The sequence below is a fragment of the Panthera onca genome, chromosome A2 (assembly GCF_046562875.1).
Source record: "Panthera onca isolate mPanOnc1 chromosome A2, mPanOnc1 haplotype 2, whole genome shotgun sequence".
In the NCBI taxonomy this organism is placed as follows: domain Eukaryota; kingdom Metazoa; phylum Chordata; class Mammalia; order Carnivora; family Felidae; genus Panthera; species Panthera onca.
In genome coordinates this window covers 65183158-65201569 of record NC_138340.1, presented here as the reverse complement: position 1 = coordinate 65201569, position 18412 = coordinate 65183158, and the positions used below count along the sequence as shown (strand labels likewise).

The following is an 18412-nucleotide window of genomic DNA, read 5'->3' as shown; positions in this document are numbered from 1 at the left end:
TTTGACAGCTATTTTGATAGAGAGACAAAGTAGAATCCAAAGTAGATGTAGGATGACTCTCAGCTTCTGGTCTTGTCACATGGGTGAGTCATGGTGTCACTGGCTCATCAAGACTGACTGAGGTTGAACAGGGTCAGGGGCCATAGGACATAGGGCACAGGTGCTTATTACATGGATAGCACATACAGCAGAAGAAGGGGAGCCATGATCTCTTTCAGAGGAATGCTATTTTTAATAATAATGGTGTCATTACGTATCGAGTGTCTCTAATGTGTCCGGTATTTATGTATGTTCTCTCCTTGAACGTCCTCAACAACCCAACATTTTTCTAATATGAAATGGGAGAGCATCAAGGGCATAAATCTCCTGCCATAAGTCAAGGTAAGTGCAGGAGTCTGTGTACCTCCCCAACCTGCACTTGAGGGGACACTGACTTCAACATAGGCCCATGAGTCGGCTACAAGAGTAGGGCCAAAGCATACAACCCCCCTTTCTAAGGGAAGAGGTCACAGTCTTCATGGGACATCCATATGACTTTAGAAAGTTAGAGAATTAGGAAGATAAATATTCCAAATGAGGAGAAAGCTTTGACCAAGAGTAATCAAATACCCTGGTCCCACATTCAGCGGCCAGACCCCAGAAAGGACAGTGGTGGGAATTTGGGGTCCCTCCATACACGAACGGCTTCTCCCTGTTTACCCCTGTGAAGTCCCTGTCCTGCCTCTCCCTGTAACCCTCTGCTTCAGCACCCACTGCTTTCTCCTCAGGCAGGAAGTTAAAGTGAGCAACTTCCTCCCAAGAGGTGCTTCTGATGGAAAGGCCACATCTCTAGAGGGCCTGGGAGGAAGGAAGGGGCTGAAGCTTTCTCTGAAGAGTAGAACCTTCTTCCAGGAGCCCAAGACTCCAGGCACCCTCAAGGACAAACCATAAAGAAATCAAAGAAGCTATGGTCAAGCCACAGTCCACATGAACAGCATCACTCCCCACCTTAGCTAGTGTCACCTTTTAAGCAAAAGAGGCACAGGGCTTTGCAAAGATCCCTGTGCTTTGGAAAAATACCAGGAGGTCTCACCTCCATGGTTCAATGATGTCTACTCCTGAGCTCTTGGTTCCTTCTCCAGGGACATCCTGGCATTTGGGGGCATGGCGAAGCCTCCCACACAGGACTTTATAGACCCCAGGCTCTGGTTTGAGGGGCTGGAGGGCTCCCCCACTGTTCTGTAGAGCCATGAGCTGACTTCACTGCATAAAAGATCAGAGCCACCCAAACAGGCAGCGGCCAGACCTCCCTGGGTGACATGGAGCCCCATCTGTGTCTGCTGACAGGAATCACATGTGGGGGTGTCTCCGCCAGACTTCCCCTCCAGAACACGGGGAGTAGGGCACACCCCACACCTGCTAACCCGCCATGCACCTTGCAAGCTCTTCTTCCTCACATGCTCCTTCAGGAAACTATTTTGCCGTGTCCCTGGGCTGTGAGTAGGGTCCAGATCATTTGGGGCTACCGCTTACCCCCCAGGGTGTGTGGACATCACTCACCTGTCCCCTTGTTCTCAGAAGCCTCCTTGAAAGTCCACAGTCCCTGTGTGTATTTCACTGCTATGTGTATAAGGCTGACTCCAGAGAGGTCCTTTTATTTCTCAACTGGTAAATTCATTATGAAATAATCCTTGGAGAGATACAGGCCACTGGTTTTCTGCAATTTGCAACACCACACTTTAACTTATGTTGAAAGCTGAGCCTTTTGGTCCTCTTGTCTTAGAAGTATATTAATATTTCCGTGACCTTTACTAGATGGCAGTTGAGACATATTCTTTTAAATAGCAAAACCCAGAAAACCAATAACCTAAAAACATATTACTGACCCTCATTTGATGAGCAAATTAGGAGAGATAAGTCTTTTCCTAAAGGAAAGAGAAAGTCAAGGGAACCTGTAAAGTTTAAGTAGAATGATTATAGATACATGGATGGGATGGATGGATGGATGGATGGATGGATGGATGGAGGGGTAGGTGATAGATTAGACAGCTGATAGATAGATAGATAGATAGATAGATAGATAGATAGATAATAGATGCACTTATGGATGGATGGATGGGTAGGTGATAGATTAGATAGCTAGTAGATAGATAGATGATAGACAGATGCACTTATGGATGGATGGATGGATGGATGGATGGATGGATGGACAGATAAACAGACAGATTGGTGGGTGGGTGGATGGATGGATGGATGGATGGATGGATGGATGGATAAACGGACAGATGCATGGGTAGATAGATAGATAGATAGATTCCAATATTTTCATACAAGGATTCAGATTCTGATTTGCTGTAGCACTTTAAATACCTTTAAATTCTAGATTATTTCAGGTAATTTACTTGAATTTTTAAAGGATTATACATTTAGTGTGTATCTAGATGACAATAAAGGTGAGAGCAGAAAGCCATCTGTCAGAGTGCCAGGCAGCTGTATTGCCATGGGGTATGCTAGCTTGAGCATGTCACTGGCTTTGAGGCTGAATGCCCCTCCATTTGCATTGGTGTTGGTCATGGCAGTTAGTACCTCATAGGTCCAAATCTGCCATCGAAACATGGTCGATGTTTAGAACCATGAACCTCCTCCCAAGTCGTTGAGTGCCAGCATTTTCTCCCACCAGGTCCACGTTGTGGGCAGAGTCCAGTGTAAAGTGGATGGAAGCCCCTAGAGCTGAGCCCAAGTGGGGGCCACACCACCCAGAATAACGGAGAGCAGAGAGGACAGAAGGACTGTTGTTCCCTTAGAAACCAGTCTGCATCCTCCTCCTCTGGCATCAAAAGCAGTTGTGGATCTTGCCCTCTTAGTCTTGCTCCAATGTCTGAATGCGGCGTCTGCCATGGCTCACAGTGGCCTCATAGCCATCTCAGGAAGGACCCACAAGACCCCTGGCTCGAAGCGCAGTGACTTAGTAACCCTCTCAGGGAAGATTTTTGCTGCCTTTGTCATCTTAAGTAATTGAGTATATTCAAGTGGCCCTAAACCATTAAATGCTGGGGGTGTTTACCCAACATGCCAGTTTGGGTATGCAGATGACTCTCTCATCTGCAGAAATTATGCCACACGGTTCCAGGACCTCCTCTTTCCAGTTCGTCTGACTGGGTTTTCCCTGGCCCTGCTTTGACCTGCCCGGAAGCTCCCAACCCTGCCTGGGGGCCTGCCTAGACCTGGATCACCCCCCCTCCCAACATCGATCTTCCCTGCAGACCCCCTGGACACTTCCTGCCAAGGACCTTATGACCCCAGGGACCCCGCACCGGCCCCCTCTGAACCCCCTAGCACATTGACGAGCCTCCTCTATGTTGTATCTTGTGGCGCTGCCCACAAAAGACACATGAAAACAGTCTGCCAACACTGGAAACATAGATTTCTACTGACACTTCGTGGCTTTTATGTCCAAAGTGTGAAAGCGAGGCGGTAAAGCTGTTTTCATTTACGGTTGACAAAGTAGAAGCTGTGGGGTTTGCCCCGGAGACCCACTCTGGGTGGGCGGCACAGGAAAGCAGCCTCTTCCTGTTCATCATGACCAGCGGGTCCCGTGAACAGGGCGGCACGACCTTTCAGTGTTGGTTTTCGCTAGAGTGTGAGGAACCAGCTTTGAAAGATGGGATGTGCTCTGCAGAGGGCACTTGTGAGCACGTTCAAAACCAGCCAGAAGGAAAACATACAAGTGCTTCGAGAAGACCGCAGTAGAGCATCTAGATAGAAAGCACAAGGATTTGCCGTGAACACAAAGTCAGGAAAATGGGTCTGTCGGGCTGCTGTCCTTTTCTTCTCAGAAGCTGTGTCTCGGGGCAGGGAGGGGTCACCTGGAGAGTGTGGGAGCTGAGACTTGGAGCCCATTCAGGCTGATTCTGAAACCTTCTTCACTGAGACTGGAAATTAGAAAACACCGCCTTCGAAGCAGATGTTTAGAAAATTGATGCTGGGGCGCCTGGGTGGCTCAGTTGGCTAAGCTCAGGTCATGATCTCACGGTTTGTGAGTTCAATCCACAAGTCGAGCTCTGCGCTGGCAGCGAGGACCCTGCTTGGGATTCTCTCTCTTTCTCTCTCTCTCCCTCTCTCCCTGCCCTTCCCCACACACTCTCTCAAAATAAATAAATTAACTTTAAAAAACAAATTAATTAAAATTAAAATTGAAAATTGATCCTGAAAATATGTTTTGCAGAGAAACACACTGGTCCCTTAGTTAATTGTAACTATTTATTTATTTACTTTTTTAATATTTGTATTTTGAGAGAGAGAGAGAGACAGAGTGTGAGTGGGGGAGGGGCAGAGAGAGAAGGAGACACAGAATCCAAAGGGGGCTCCAAGCTCTGATCTCCGAGCCCGACACGGGGCCAGACCTCATGACCTGAGAGATCATAACCTGAGCCCAAGACCGACGCTTAACCTACTGAGCCACCCAGGCACCCCAGTTAATTGTAACTATTTAGCAGGTTTCTTCTTTAGCGGTGTATTGATTATAATGCAGAACTCTGTGATTCCCAGAGATGAGAATAATTCGGTCTGGCCTAGACTAAAGGGAACAAGTAGAGCTCATTTAGAAAATTTTCATTTAGGGGTGCCTAGGTGGCTCAGTCGGTTACGCATTCAGCTCTTGGTCTCGGCTCAGGTCATGATCTCATGGTTTTGTGGCTTCTAGCCCCACATCAGGCTCCTCTGGGCTGACATCGCAGAGCCTGCCTGGGATTCTCTCTCTCCCTCTCTCTCTCTGCCCCTCCCCCCCCCCCACTCCCACTGTCTCTTTCAAAATAAATAAACTTAAAAATGTTTTTAAAAAGAAAATTTTCATTTATTACAACATAATCCTGGGTGGTCAGTTTAGGCCTCCACCAGGTAATCGGCACCTCTCCTGGTGACAACCTCCTCCCAGCAGCATCAGGGCGGGAGGGTGATGGACCACGAAGACAGTGGGGTAGTTTTCACTGCACTGCCCAGGCGTGGGTTTTCCTTCCATGGGTCAGTGCTCCCTCTGGTGCGGGGAAACTAACGAGAAACACGTTAAGCATGTCTAATGTGATCTGTGACCTATTGATTTCCCCCAAGGGTTAGGCATCTCCTAATATCAGGGGGATCTTATAATCGAAACAGGAAAATCTGAAACTCTGTGGTGAGGGGAAAAAGCAGGTACAGAGTCAGGTTCTCAGATGGCAGCACGTCCCAGAATGACTCAGGAGGCTCCTTCGGCTCTCGGTTTTGAACGTGGAACCCTGACTTGAGTTTGTCAGCATCTCTGAGTTAATCTACTGATTGAATTCGGCCTTGGGCTTCCTGGCAGACATGGGAAAATGGAAGCACTTTCCATTTTAGCATTTTCCATTTAGGGTAACTATGTAATTTCACACCTACCTATATGACAAACCACCAAATTTTAGAAAAGGTTGAGGTAGGTGGCTTACATAATTCTCCTACTCGGACACCAGTTCTGCAGGAGGGACAAATATCTTCCTGGTACTAAATTCATAAAGGAAAAATTCTCACAGTTTCTGTTTTAAGGGGTTTTGGAGAGTTTTAGGGATAGGGTCTTACAACTTTTCAAATTTTCCAGTTTTAAAGAAACACATGTCACTACAACAGTATAAAAATACAGAATTACTACTAATGTGTTTTACATCTCCCCACATTATTCTGCATAGCCATTTGAAATGAAAATGAGATAATTAAATATGTACTATTGTAAAATATGCTTTTAAAATAATTTATTACTGTTTATTTATGAGAGAGAGAGAGAGCGTGAGCGGGGGAGAGGCAGAGAGAGAGAGAGAGAGAGAGAGAGAGAGAGAGAATTCAAGCAGGCTCCAAGCTGTCAGCACAAAGCCCAACGTGGGGCTCAGACCATGGACCGCAAGACCATGACCTGAACTGAAATCAAGTGTCGGATGCTTAAATGACTGAGCCACCCAGGCGCCCTTCTGTAAAATCTGCTTTTTACAGGTACCAATAATTGCATGTATATCTTTCCATGATAATATAGACGTCCACTATCTTTTAAACACATATATTTAGTTTATTCATGTAGCACAATTTATTAAATTTTCTCTCAATTGGTATTAAGTTGTTTCTAATTCTTCTCTGTCATAAGTTGCCACACTTTCAATTTCTTTATATAAACATATTTACTCACTGGCGTAATTACTTGCTTGACAAAATCCTAAAAGGAAAATTGCTGAGTTTGAACCTTGGCCACTTGGAAAACTCTGGAAACATCTTGCCGAGGGCCCTCTGGAGAGGGGCTTAGCTTTGTCAAATCCTACTTACAGAAAACAAAGCTATGGGTCTTGTCTTACCAGTACTGATCCGTGGGTGGAAAATGAAATACCACATTTCTCTAATACTCCTGAAGGGTCAATATTTCTTTGTCCATTGGCCATTTATATTTCTTTTCTTCTTACTGTTTACTTATTTTGAGAGGGAGAGAGAGTGTGTGAGCAGGAGAGGGGCAGAGAGAGAGGGAGAGAGAGAATCCCAAGCAGGCTCCGTACTGTCAGCGCAGAGCCTGACGTGGGGCTCAATCCCACAAACCGTGAGATCATGACCTGAGCCAAAATCAAGAGTCTGACGCTTGGTTGACTGAGCCACCCAGGCACCCCGCCATTTATAGTTGTTATTTTTTTAATGTACTTGTTAATGTCTTTTGCCTTGGTTGCCTTGTTTCTATTGGTGTAGTCTTTTTCATTCCCCAAACATGGACTGTTTTTACAGTGAGGATATGAAGTTTTGTCTGACATATTTTGTCAACAAGTTTTTCTTAAAAAGATTTTGGTGTTGTTTTTTTAAGTTAAAGTAGTTATTTTTTTTCTTCATAATTTCTGGCTTCAGTGGTCTTTGGAAAAATTTTCCTCCACCTAATAAACCAATTCTCCTGAAATTCCAGGTAATCTGAGGCTGTAAATTACCCATTTGAAGCTCTATTTTTGATTTATGGGTGCAACTTACTTTTGACTTACGGGTGGGACCTGGATGGATCTATTTTTCTGTTTTGATTCTATGTAGTTGTCTCAATATCATCTATCCAAACAAATATATCCTGTACTCGGGGGGTTAACATAATTTCTTTATCCATTTGTTTCTAGATTTCCTCTCCTCTATCATGGGTATCATACTTTTCATATTATCGAGCTTGAGTAATGTATTTATAATAGTTTATAATTGTCATATCTTTTTCTTCTAAAATATGCATTTTAGCATGCATTTTCTGTTATGGGTGAAAGATTTAAAATTTTTTGAACATTCTCTGCCACCTAAGTTTTATGGAAACTTTAAGGTTCTCTGTGTTTGGTCCATCCCTGGGGATAGATAAAAGCCAAGAGAGTAATGTAGGGCATCCTGTGCTGTAAGGAAGGGAGCCAAGGGAAATGGCTCATCTAAGCAGGTGTAGATATGTTGGCTCCCAGTGCATCAGAATAATCCAAGACCAGAGTTCAGATCTTGAAGAGCAGGTGACTATCCCTGAAGCCATTGCCCTTGATTTTTATGAGTTTCCACTGAACTCTGACCAGGGAAACCCAAATAATACAACTTACCCTCACAAGCACAGGCCAGGAGTTTCTAGCAGCTGGTATTTCTATGTCGGCCTGGGATTCTAGATCTGTGGTGAGCAGGATTTTAATTGTCTTCATGAGAAAGCAGACTGAGCTAGTTTTTGTGCAAACAGAAGTGCTTCCTCGTCTCTCGTGCTGGCTGTTGCCTGAAGATGCTGCGGACAAAGCCAGCATCGTTCTAGAAGCAGCTTGGAAGGTGCTCGGCGCTCTGATAGGTGTCCGGTTACCTGCACTGTAGAGGATGGAAATGGTTATCGTAGCCTGCAGAATGCCAAGATCAGGTGCCACTGGTGCTCTGCCATAGAAAAGCCCAGAAGAACAAACAGGTGCCTCAGACTTTGAGCGATAACGCCTCCTGACAAAGTGGCCTGCCAGGGATGTTTACCACAGAACGTAATCTCTGATACCTGCATTAATCTATTTCCTGGACAGGGCTAATCCTTCCCATTTGTGTTTGGGTGAGAATCTTCCAGAGATGAAGATTTCTGTTTTGGTCTGATTTTTTTTTTTTTTTCAAACAGAATTGCTTGTTCTGAGAATAATTAGGCCACGAGATTAGGTTCAGGTGAAGTCATTCCTTTTCTGTGAAAGCAAGTCAACTTCCCAGGACAAATGGACGTGTGCCTTCCTGCCTGTTCTGGAAGGAATGGCAGCTCATACAGAGGGTCTGGGGAGCCAACATCCAGATCTGTAGAGGTCGACTGAGGCAATACCCCATCCCCAAACAAAAACAGCCAATTTTGCCCTTTTTCAAAGGAATGAGCAGAGCTTATACACGTTTGCTTGATATGCTATCTCTTGGAAGCCCTTGGAAGAAGAAAGCAGGAAGAAACCCTGAAAAATCCTTCTGAAAAGCCTAGGAACATATAGGAACATAGGGTGAACTCCCCCCCCCCCCCGCCTTTTTTCTGTTTCTGTTTGTTTCATCAAGTAGCAAGGTATTTGTAAAATGCCTGCTGCGGGGGGTTGTGGGGTCAAATGAGCTAAGATTTGAGAGAGCACGTTATAAACTCTTGACAGGACCTATGGATATGGGTAGGCAGATATAAATAAACTTTACATGTATACCAGTAAAACTACATTTGGGAGGCTGGAGGGGTCCTGTATGGCCCACATTCACCCTTGAGTGATTCTGGAGCTGGTGCTCTGTCTGGCCAAGGTCCACACACTGACCCTAAAGTAGATGGGACTGGTCACTTCTGTCCCTTGGGCCTCATGGAGCCTGCGGGGATGCTTTTTTTCTTTTTCTTTATAAATGTTTTTTCTTTTTGCATTTTATTTATTTTTGATAGAGAGAGACAGAGCACAAGTTGGGGAGGGCAGAGAGAGAGGGAGACACAGAATTGGAAGCAGGCTCCAGGCTCCGAGCTATCAGCACAGAGCCCGATGTGGGGCTCGAACTCACAAACCACGAGATCATGACCTGAGCCGAAGTCAGACGCTTAACCGACTGAGCCACCCAGGTGCCCCTGCTTCTTTTTTCCTGAAAGAGAAATACAACAGCCAGGCAAGGGATGGTTCTGTCCTTTATCCTAGATCTTGCCCCCGTGTGATGCCCTCTATGGAAGGAACACCCCCACTTTCTCTCCCAGCCACTCAGTTTTCCCATTCAGAACATATGGGGTTTTGATTGGATAGTCTATGGTAACCAACTTTGTGATCTATGCTCTACAGTTACAATCACTGCATTAACTTGGTCAAGACATGAACCCTCTAGGTAGGCCTGGCATTCCAACTCTAAAGAGGAATCTTCTAGAAATAGAACCATTGCTACTGATGGCTTCCCGAAAACCTTGGCTGCCGTCATGGAGTGCTGGCATTCCAAGCCCTGGTCAGGCAAGGAACTGAGGTTGGGGTCCAGGACACTCTGCCTCAGGCAGAAAAGAACCCCGGATTTCATCAGACCTCTACAGACACACCCAGAACATGCCTGGGTTTTTTTTATTTCCCCATTGCACCATGCACAGTGCCTCCCCAAGGCTGAAGATTGTAAGTCCCATTCAGAGGGCAGGCATTTGTCAGTAGCCTACACTTTCCTTGTCCTTCTTATTGAAGGGATTGTAGGGTTTTACAGTTGTGACCATTCGAGACAGCGGTGCCTGGTGACGGAAGAGGTCAACAGCCATTTCTTTCCGTAAGATGCTGTCACAGGGTGGCAGGGGAAAAAAAAAGAAAGAAAATGACCCATACGATAAACATAAAAACACATAACCTTATCTATTTTCCAGTGAGACACATGTTCAGGGTGGAGAATGAGGGTCAGGAGAGCACACGGAGACTGGGAATGATTCATCCTTGTGTGCATCGTTTCGTTTATTTCCTTTATTTGCCTTCGGTTTCATTTATTGCATTATGTGCGTAGCATTGCAATCAGTTTCATCGACTGAAAGTCTACTCTGTGCCTAGAATTACAGTAGGCGCTAAGAATATAGAAAATGTAGTCAAAAGGAAGTAATCAAAAGTTACAGCACGAAGCTTCTGTGCGGGTGAGGCTGGGACAACGGGAACAGAGAGGAAGAGTCACCTCTCTGGGCTGGGGAAGGAAGTCCTCCCCACCTTCCCCTCCCACAGTCTATGTCAGGGAGGAGTTAAGTGGGTTGTGATGAAAGCAGGCTGGTAGATGAAGAAGGGGTACAGGGAGAGCGGCGTGGGAGGGCACAGGGCTCTTAGGGAGAGGCTCAGGGCAGGGTGGGACCGGCCACACGCAGGGCTGGGATTCGGTTTCCCCCTGCCAGCGGGGTTAAGCTGACTGCTCTCACAGGACATGCTCAACCTCACATGTGTCTTCGTTGGCTCATTTACCCAGCGGGAAAAATGCTCTCTGTGTTGCAAGAATTGAAAGAAGATAACTAAATACGTAGAACGCTACACAAACAATGCTTTCCCAATCACTGTTCATGCCCAGAGGCGGTCTTCCCAGGGTGGACACAGGCCATGCCAACTCTCTTGAACGACTGCATACAGCCAGGGTCACTTTTGCTGCCGTTTGAATCACACACACACACACACACACACACACACACACACACACAGAATGCGGTGTTCATACGTGGCAAAAGTTACGGAGTGCACAGCAACTCAACCCAAAGTGGCTTTTTAATACATGCTATGATAGGGGCGCCTGGGTGGCTCAGTCGGTTGAATGTCTGACTTCAGCTCAGGTCACGATCTCACGGTTCGTGAGTTCGAGCCCCGTGTCAGGCTCTGGGCTGATGGCTCAGAGCCTGGAGCCTGCTTCCGATTCTGTGTCTCCCTCTCTCTCTGCCCCTCCCCCGTTCATGCTCTGTCTCTCTCTGTCTCAAAAATAAATAAACATTAAAAAAAATTTAAAAAAAACACGCTATGATTATCGTGAAGTCATGGTTTTTTATTGTGTCGTGGAAAATGGCTGCTGGGGTGCAAACTCAAGCTTCTGTGAAGGTGGCCTTGCGGCATGAGGGAACGCACAGGGGACGCTGCCCTGTGATGGAAGCGGCAGGCAGGAGAAGCCCCTGTGTGCATTCTCATGCTCTCCGAATGGGAGATTCACAACCCCCGTCTCCTCCACCCCTGCGCTCTCCCTCACTTCAGTCTCATCCATTCCTCTCCCTCCTTGCTGTTCTGCGTCTCGTCTCAATACCACTCTAAAATGCAACTGGGGGCCTGTACACCTGGCTCAAAACCTGTTACTGGGACCACATGGACGTCAGCCCCTTGGCATTGGCATTCAAGGCCTAGCTCACTTAATCCCAACCCGGCACAATGGTCTCCCACCGGGAACTCTGCACCACGAGGGGTGCACGGCCCCTCTTCTCCTGGTGGTCTTAACCAGCCTGCTGTCTGGGGGCAGGTGCATTTTGGTTGACCAGCGATGTCTGCATGCAGACTGCAGGAGCATGAGGGAGAGTGGGTGGGGAGGGTGCGGGAGGCAGACTGGAAAGGGAGACTGGGTGTTTCCCTCTGAAAGAAGCTTAGAAGGGAGAGGAAGGAGGGCAGAGAAATGTCTGCTCAGAGAGGACATCTTTGATTTCTACAGCACAGAGGTGGCTGGGGTGGGGCGGGGGTGGGGGGAGGGGGTGAGGGGGTGGAGGGAGGAGCTGGGGTGGGGAGTGGTGGCTGGGTTTCTCCTCAAGCAAGAGTGGGGGGGCAGGGCTAGAGAGGGCCAAGCGCTCCGAGGGAAGGATGAAGCTTTTGGAAGAAAGAACTCGTCTTGGAGGGGGAAGGAGATGGAGGCCCTGGTGGGAGAAAAGGCTCTGATGTGGGAGTGGGGGAGAGGCCAGGGGACCGGCTCGCCTGGGGGTGGGCTGCAGGCGCCCACGGGGCAGCGGCAGAGGTGGGCTCCAGGCCGGCAGGGAGGGTGCATGCCGGAGCCCGGGTCCAGGAGTGCCCAGCGCGTGCCCGTGTGCATGCAGCCTCTCAGAAACAACAGAAAAGACGCAGAGGGTCAGGCAGACGCCATCAGGAGGAAGTCAGCTCACTCAGTTCTCAAGATACTCATCAGAGACCCGACCCGGACTCGCACTTCCACAAGAAAGTTCTAGCAAAGTTACAGGACATATGGTGTCACAAAATTGAGAGGACATATTTCATGACGGAGAATCTCCAAGGTCCGGTTTTCTCTGATCACGGGTGCCTCCTCATGTTACAGAATGCTTTCTATCTTCATTTATTTATTTTTATTTTTTCAATGCTTATTTATTTATTTTGGGGGGGGGAGGGGGGAGAGAGAGAGAGAGAGAGAGACAGAGAGAGAGAGAATCCCAAGCAGGCTCTACACAGTCAGTGCAGAGCCTGACATGGGGCTTGAGCAGAGATCAAGAGTCAGATGCTTAACCCACTGAGCCACCCGGCACCCCAGAGAGTGCTTTGTAAAATCTGAGCACCCCACCGCTTCCTCACTGCCTGGCCCCAGTGCCTGCAGGTGCAGCCATTAGGGGTGGGCACAGGGATGGAGATTTGGGCACCTGGCCCAACAGGAGTTGGTCGCTTCCTTGTCACCCTTGGGTGCTGCCTCTGTGTCTCCAGAGCCTCTGTGAACCCCAAGAATAAGAACCCCAGAGAAGCTGCCTCGGAGGGTCCTCGGTCCCCACTCTGAGGCAGCAAGATGACAGTGGTGTGTGTGCAGGATATGGGGGGCGAGTGTGGGGGCTTCCCGGGGGGTCAGCAAGGGGCCTAAACCTGGGCTGGAGGGTGTGGCTGAAGACTCAAGTTCTTTTCTCAAGTAGGAACAGCAGTAGTAACATTAGCAACAGCAGGAGCAGCACTGGTAACACTAGAAATAGTCATAACAGTAGCAGTAACAGTGGAGGATGTTTTCCACTTAGAAATACAGGCTTCAGGGCACCTGGGTGGGTCAGTCGGCTAAGCGTCTGACTTCAGCTTGGGTCATGATCTCCTAGTTTGCGAGTTCGAGCCCCCCGTCATACTCTGTGCTGACAACTCAGAGCCTGGAGCCTGCTTCCGATTCTGTATCTCCGTCTCTGTCTGCCCCTCCCCTGCTCATGCTCTGTGTCTCTCTGTCTCTCAATGGTAAATAAACATTTTAAAAAAATAAAAAAAGAAATACAGACTTCTTTGGGACATAGTAGAACACTGGACAGCTAGATCCTGTGGCTGTGGAAACATGCTATACCAACAGGGCGTCAGGGATGCGGCCCGAGACGTTTGGGGAGAGAAGGTGGATCCTGAAGGAAGAAGGCAAGAGATGAATAAGGTTGGCATTGCCCTGGGAAAACATCATCGGGCCTCTCCTCCATCATTAACCGCTCAGACACGGTGTGTTTTTCCAGCCTTCTGGGAGCTACGTCTTTACGACAGACATTAGGATGCATTTAATTGTGCCATTGCTTCCTTGGGCCCTTCAATGAAATAAAATTACACTAATTGTCTCAATTTCTGTCAGTCCTGCCTTTGCGACTGGACCTGTGACCTTTGAAAATGTGTCTTGAGAGAAAACTGGTTGGATGCAAAACACTAGCCTAGAAAGCCAATGTCCTCCTTCAAAATGCATCTCGTCAGATGGCCCAGAGCCTAAGCAATCAGCAAACCCAGAATTTAGATCAGTTGAGGAAGCCCTGTGTCAGCAGGCACGTCCCCCTCTTGGTCCCTGCCTGAGGAACCGGGTCCTGTGCACAGGGTGTGGAATGATCTGGGTGCCTCAGACACAGGGCCACACGAGGCTCTCCTGTGGTCCACAGTTGCGTAGTGAGGGCCTTTGTGTGTGGGATCCCTGGAGGAAGCCAGCCTTGCCACACGCAGCCTGGCCCCCCAAATATCTATGAGACCAAGGGCCCTCATCCAAAGTAACCCTTCCTCCATGAAGCCTTCCTAGAATTCACCTAGAACCTTGTGTCTGCCTCCCTTTCCTCACCCGTAAAACGGGAAAACAAGAGCATCTTCCTCACAGGCTTTCTGGGTTGGGGAGGTGGGTCAGTTAAGCGCAAAGCACTTGGGTAGCCCGGTGGAGAGGAAGAGCTCACCCACGTCAGGGACACGATTGTGGTGACACTTGTCATTCTCGGACTCCAGCGGTGTGTTTCTTGCTCACCGCTAGCCCGTGAGCTCCATGCAAACTGGGTCTAACTCCTGTGACTTCCTGGGGACTAGCACACAGCCATACCAACTGCCCACCTGGGCCCAGGAGTCCCTTTACCCTTGCTGCCTTTCAGAACAGGTAAGAAACCCGGGAGGACACCCACCTGAGGGTCACCTCCTCAGAAAGCCCTCTCTGACCGCTGAGCTAAATCAGCACCCTGTCCAGGCACTGGCTACAGCGTCTCCCCGCCTTTTCTCCTTCACTGCACTTGCTGAAATCATCTTATTCCCCCAGTGACTTGTGTACGTCTGTGCCCTCTGTCGGTCACACCGGCACATAAGGTCCTGAAAGCGAGCCTCGTGTCTGTTCAGCCCGGGCGCTCAGTGCCTCGAACAGCACCTGGGCCCAGAGCAGATGCCCAATAAATGTTTGCTAAGACCAAAAGGAGAAAAGGCACCCTCTGGGGGGTAGCGAGGGAGCGCCGCCTCCCTCCGCCTCCAGGATGCACAGGGACCTACTGGGGTAGTTTATTTCTTTGCGGGAGCCAGCGACTGGACCTGGTTAAGACCTCTGAGTTTGCATTTTTCAAAACCGTCATCTTGTTTGTGAGGCCGGGACTTCCATCAAATGTTTTCAAATTTGAGTCATAACGAGCAGCAGCGCGCAGCTCCTCTCAGGCAGCTCCGAATGACGGGGTCGGCGATAACCTTCTATCTAACGTCTCCGGCTTTCAATTTGCGAAACGGTGTTTAAAACCGTATGTCGACTTTCAAAAGAATGTTGTCTCTTCTGAAACGGAAGGCGGCGATTCGGGGGAAGCGAACGTGCGTCTCATGGGGTGTGTTCCATGCACCCAGGCGTGTTCCGGTGTCGATGCAGGAGGGTCGTGTGTGTGCAAAGCTGTGAGTCCAAGAGGCAGGCCTGCTGTTTACCTAACGCGGCCGAGTATCTTCCTACGGGGCTCCTTTTCGCCACCACAGCAGGGAAATGAACTCTTCTGTCTTTTGGATTTGACACCCTGATGTAAATTTGCTCTTTGTAGTTAATTGTTCTTTAGCGGAATGACCATAATGAGGACCCTCCCCCGCCCCGCCCGGAGTCTCTGAACGCCCTGAGTGATGGGACTTAATACTCACCGGTGCACTCCTGAGTCTGGCGATGGGGCCGTTGATGGAATATCAGAATTTGCTGGGTGGCTGGCTGTGAAATGAACCTTACCGGTGTATCCTGGAATATTGGCAGAGCTGAAGGAAAGAGTTAAAAGGGAGGGGGAGAGAGGGAATGAAAACAGGCATTTGTGAACGAGTCCTTGTCACCAGCACCCACGTAGAAAGGTGCAAAGGAAGGTGCTGGAAATCGGGCCGGCAAACAGGAAATGCTGACTTGGAGATGCCCCGATAGTGGCCCTACTCTAGGACTGTAGAAACTTCTTTCCAGCCGTGTTTTCCTAGTCTTTGAACTGGCATGTATTTTACAGACGTGATTTGCGGCCGAGCTGTCTCCTGTTGAAGGCAGACGTTGGTTCTTTGCAGGACAGCCAACCTGTGCCCCACATGTGACTCTGTCGTGCTGACTCCAGCACTAGGAGACACATGACCGTGATTTGAAAATAATATGTTCTTGTCGCTATTATACTGCATTCCTGATTTCATGTAATTTCGTTTTCTTTAATTTATGTTGAGAGAGAGGGTGAGTGAGCAGGGGAGGGGCAGAGAGAAAGGGAGAGAGAGAATCCCAAGCAGGCTCTGAGCTGCCAGAGCAGAGCCTGATGTGGGGCTTGAACTCACGATCCCTGACTTCATGACCTGAGCTGAAGTCAGATGCTTAACCGGCTGGGCCACCCAGGTGCCCCTGCACACAAGTGCCTTTAAGTAAATTATTTGCTGAGGGAGAGGTGAGGCTGGAGTGGGGCTGTGTGGGTTTAGTTCCCCCCTGCTGCTTAAGACCTGTGGCCTTGGCCTCAGGAGCGAGGGACAACAGGGAATTTAAACTGTATTTCAAGGGGGCGCCTGGGTGCCTCAGTTGGTTAAGCGTCCAACTTAAGCTCAGGTCATGGTCTCACGGTTCATGAGTTCAAGCCCCGAGTCAGGCTCTGTGCTGTCAGTCTGTACTTAGACTCAGTCTGTACTGAGTCTGTACTTAGATCCTCTGTCCCTCTCTCTCTGCCCCTCCTCCACTTGTGTTCTCTGTCTCTCGCAAAAATAAATAAAACATTTGAAAAATAAATACATAAACTGTATTTCAAGGAGCAAGAACCTACTGTGTGCAAACCTTGGCTCTCACTCAAACATGATCTTTGTGGACTCGAGTTCCGAGCATCCTTTCAGGGCTTAAAAGGAGGGAGGACGATCACCACCGCTGATGTGCTGGGAGCAGGGACAGGGCCAGACAACAGGTTGCCCTTCTGCTCACTCAGCGGCTGGCGTTTCCCATCCCTGGGCCACTCCTTTGAGAGTATGACAGGATGTTGGCGCGGTCCCTCATTCTAGATGGACGCACAGACGCAATGCAATGCCGAGCCTCTGTCCCGGTCAAGGGAGCGGTTCCTCCGGGCGCATTGCTTGCATCTGGGGCCTTCCCACAAACCCAATCAACCAAAGGAGATGTCCAGGAACCATTTGCCTGAGGAAAAATTGTCAAAGCACGGGGCTTCAGGGACGTTGTTTCTTACAGTGGCAGGGGAGGGGGCAGACGGCGGAGAGGGGGCGGCGACGCGGGTGTGTGCCCGAGGGTCAGGGCCCAGATTCGAACCCGGGGAATCGGCCCATCGGCTCGCAGGTCTGGACCGGAGACGTGATCTCTCGGTGCCTTAGTGCCTCCGCCACGAGAGGGGGTGAGGATGCCAGCTATAGATGTGTTTGGTGGGGACGAGGTAGCAGTTCCCACTGCAGATGTTGGGTGTCCCCCCCAACCCCTGGACGTGGGTCGTGGTGTGGCCCCTTGGTATCTCCCCTCTAACAGAGTGAAGGGAATTTACGTCGATGGCAATAGCAGAAGAAACCGTACACGTTACTGGATCCTGGGAGACTAGGTAAATGAGGTGATGGAAAAGCACGGGGACCCAGGCCTCCCTTCCAAGCCTGACGTGCCCCTTAACCAACTGTGAGATTTTCCTCCAGCGAGGGAAGCCCTCCAGCCCGGTCACCTGCAGCAGGGATAGGACACCATTCACCTCTTTAAGGCTCCTCCGGGATTCAAGGGATTCAATGAATGTGAAAGCAACCAGAGGATCTTCAGCACTTAGGTGGGGCTCAACTCATTTCAGTTGAAATACAAGATTTTAAAGCAATGAGAAATTTCTAAAATAGGAGCCCGGTAGGTGGAGCCTATGAGGTTTATCCAGCAGAGGCCAGCTATATAGATGTTCAGACAGTGGTTTCCAAATGTCCCCACATACTGGAAACTCACGGGGATTTTTCAAAGGTACCCATGCCTGACTCCCAGCCCCCAGACGTTCTGATTTCACTGGTGCGGGTGGAGGGGGAGGGCGGGAGGTGACTTGGGAATCAGGATCTTCAAAATCTGTCTAGATAATTCTAGATAAGCTGTGCATGGAGGTTTGGAAATCCCTATTTCAGAGTTGCATTTTCAGGTCTGTTGGAGGGACTTGGGTGATCAAATCAGTGCTGCCAAATTCTAGGAAGTGCCCTTTAGGATTTGCTGGAATTTTCTTCAAGAGTAGCTGTATGTCAGGGAGAGGTAGCAAAAACCGAGGCAGAATTATTCATGCGTACGTCTTTCCCCCAAACCTTCTTTAAAGCTTCCATGCATGTTACAGAGGAAATCCCCTTCCTCTGTGTGAGATATTTTTTTCCACTGCCCCTAAAAACACCTGCAGAATTGAAATGCCTCTAAAGTCATAGCCCTTCCATTAGAGCAGTTAAGAAGTCAAAGATGGAAGGGAACGGTTTTGTCAATCAAAAGAAGAACTTGATAGAAAACATCATACAGCTATATGTGCCTTGTGGCGCACGGGTTATTGACGCCAAGTGGTATTAGACATTACATTATAATAATGACATAATGTTACGTTACATCACATCCAATAACAACAAACCATGAGCCAGGAGGCTAAATTAAAGAGAAGCCGCTTAGGCTTAAGAAAAGAATTCAGCTGCTCAATACACTGCCAAATATTTGAAAACGAAAGTCCTCACCCACTCCGCTTCTAAATCTGCTCAAATTGCCCCTTTTCAGGGATATCACAAGGGGACTTTTTTCCCACCTTGAGTGCCACATGTTGACCTTCTGGCAAGAATAGAGTCGCCTCCGGGGAACCCGGCCCTGCTGCTGACAGGTGACATGATTTTCTAGGGGC

General features: G+C 48.7%; 1 protein-coding gene across 2 annotated transcripts in view; it reads right to left on the bottom strand.

The window, feature by feature from the left end:
• Positions 1–3404: 3404 nt before the first annotated feature.
• The window catches only part of SPMIP7 (sperm microtubule inner protein 7), a 58819-nt gene continuing 43811 nt past the window's right edge, over positions 3405–18412 (bottom strand). The window contains exons 8-10 of one of the 2 annotated variants that reach the window (XM_060632082.3): positions 15231–15338; positions 7563–7812; positions 3405–3734 (exon numbers count right to left, since the gene is read on the bottom strand). In XM_060632082.3, the coding sequence (XP_060488065.3) occupies positions 3678–3734; positions 7563–7812; positions 15231–15338 (415 nt within the window). In that variant the 3' untranslated portion in view covers positions 3405–3677. Of the gene's footprint in view, positions 3735–7562; positions 7813–9486; positions 9723–15230; positions 15339–18412 lie in introns of those variants that run through there. The other variant, XM_060632083.3, reaches the window with a different exon arrangement.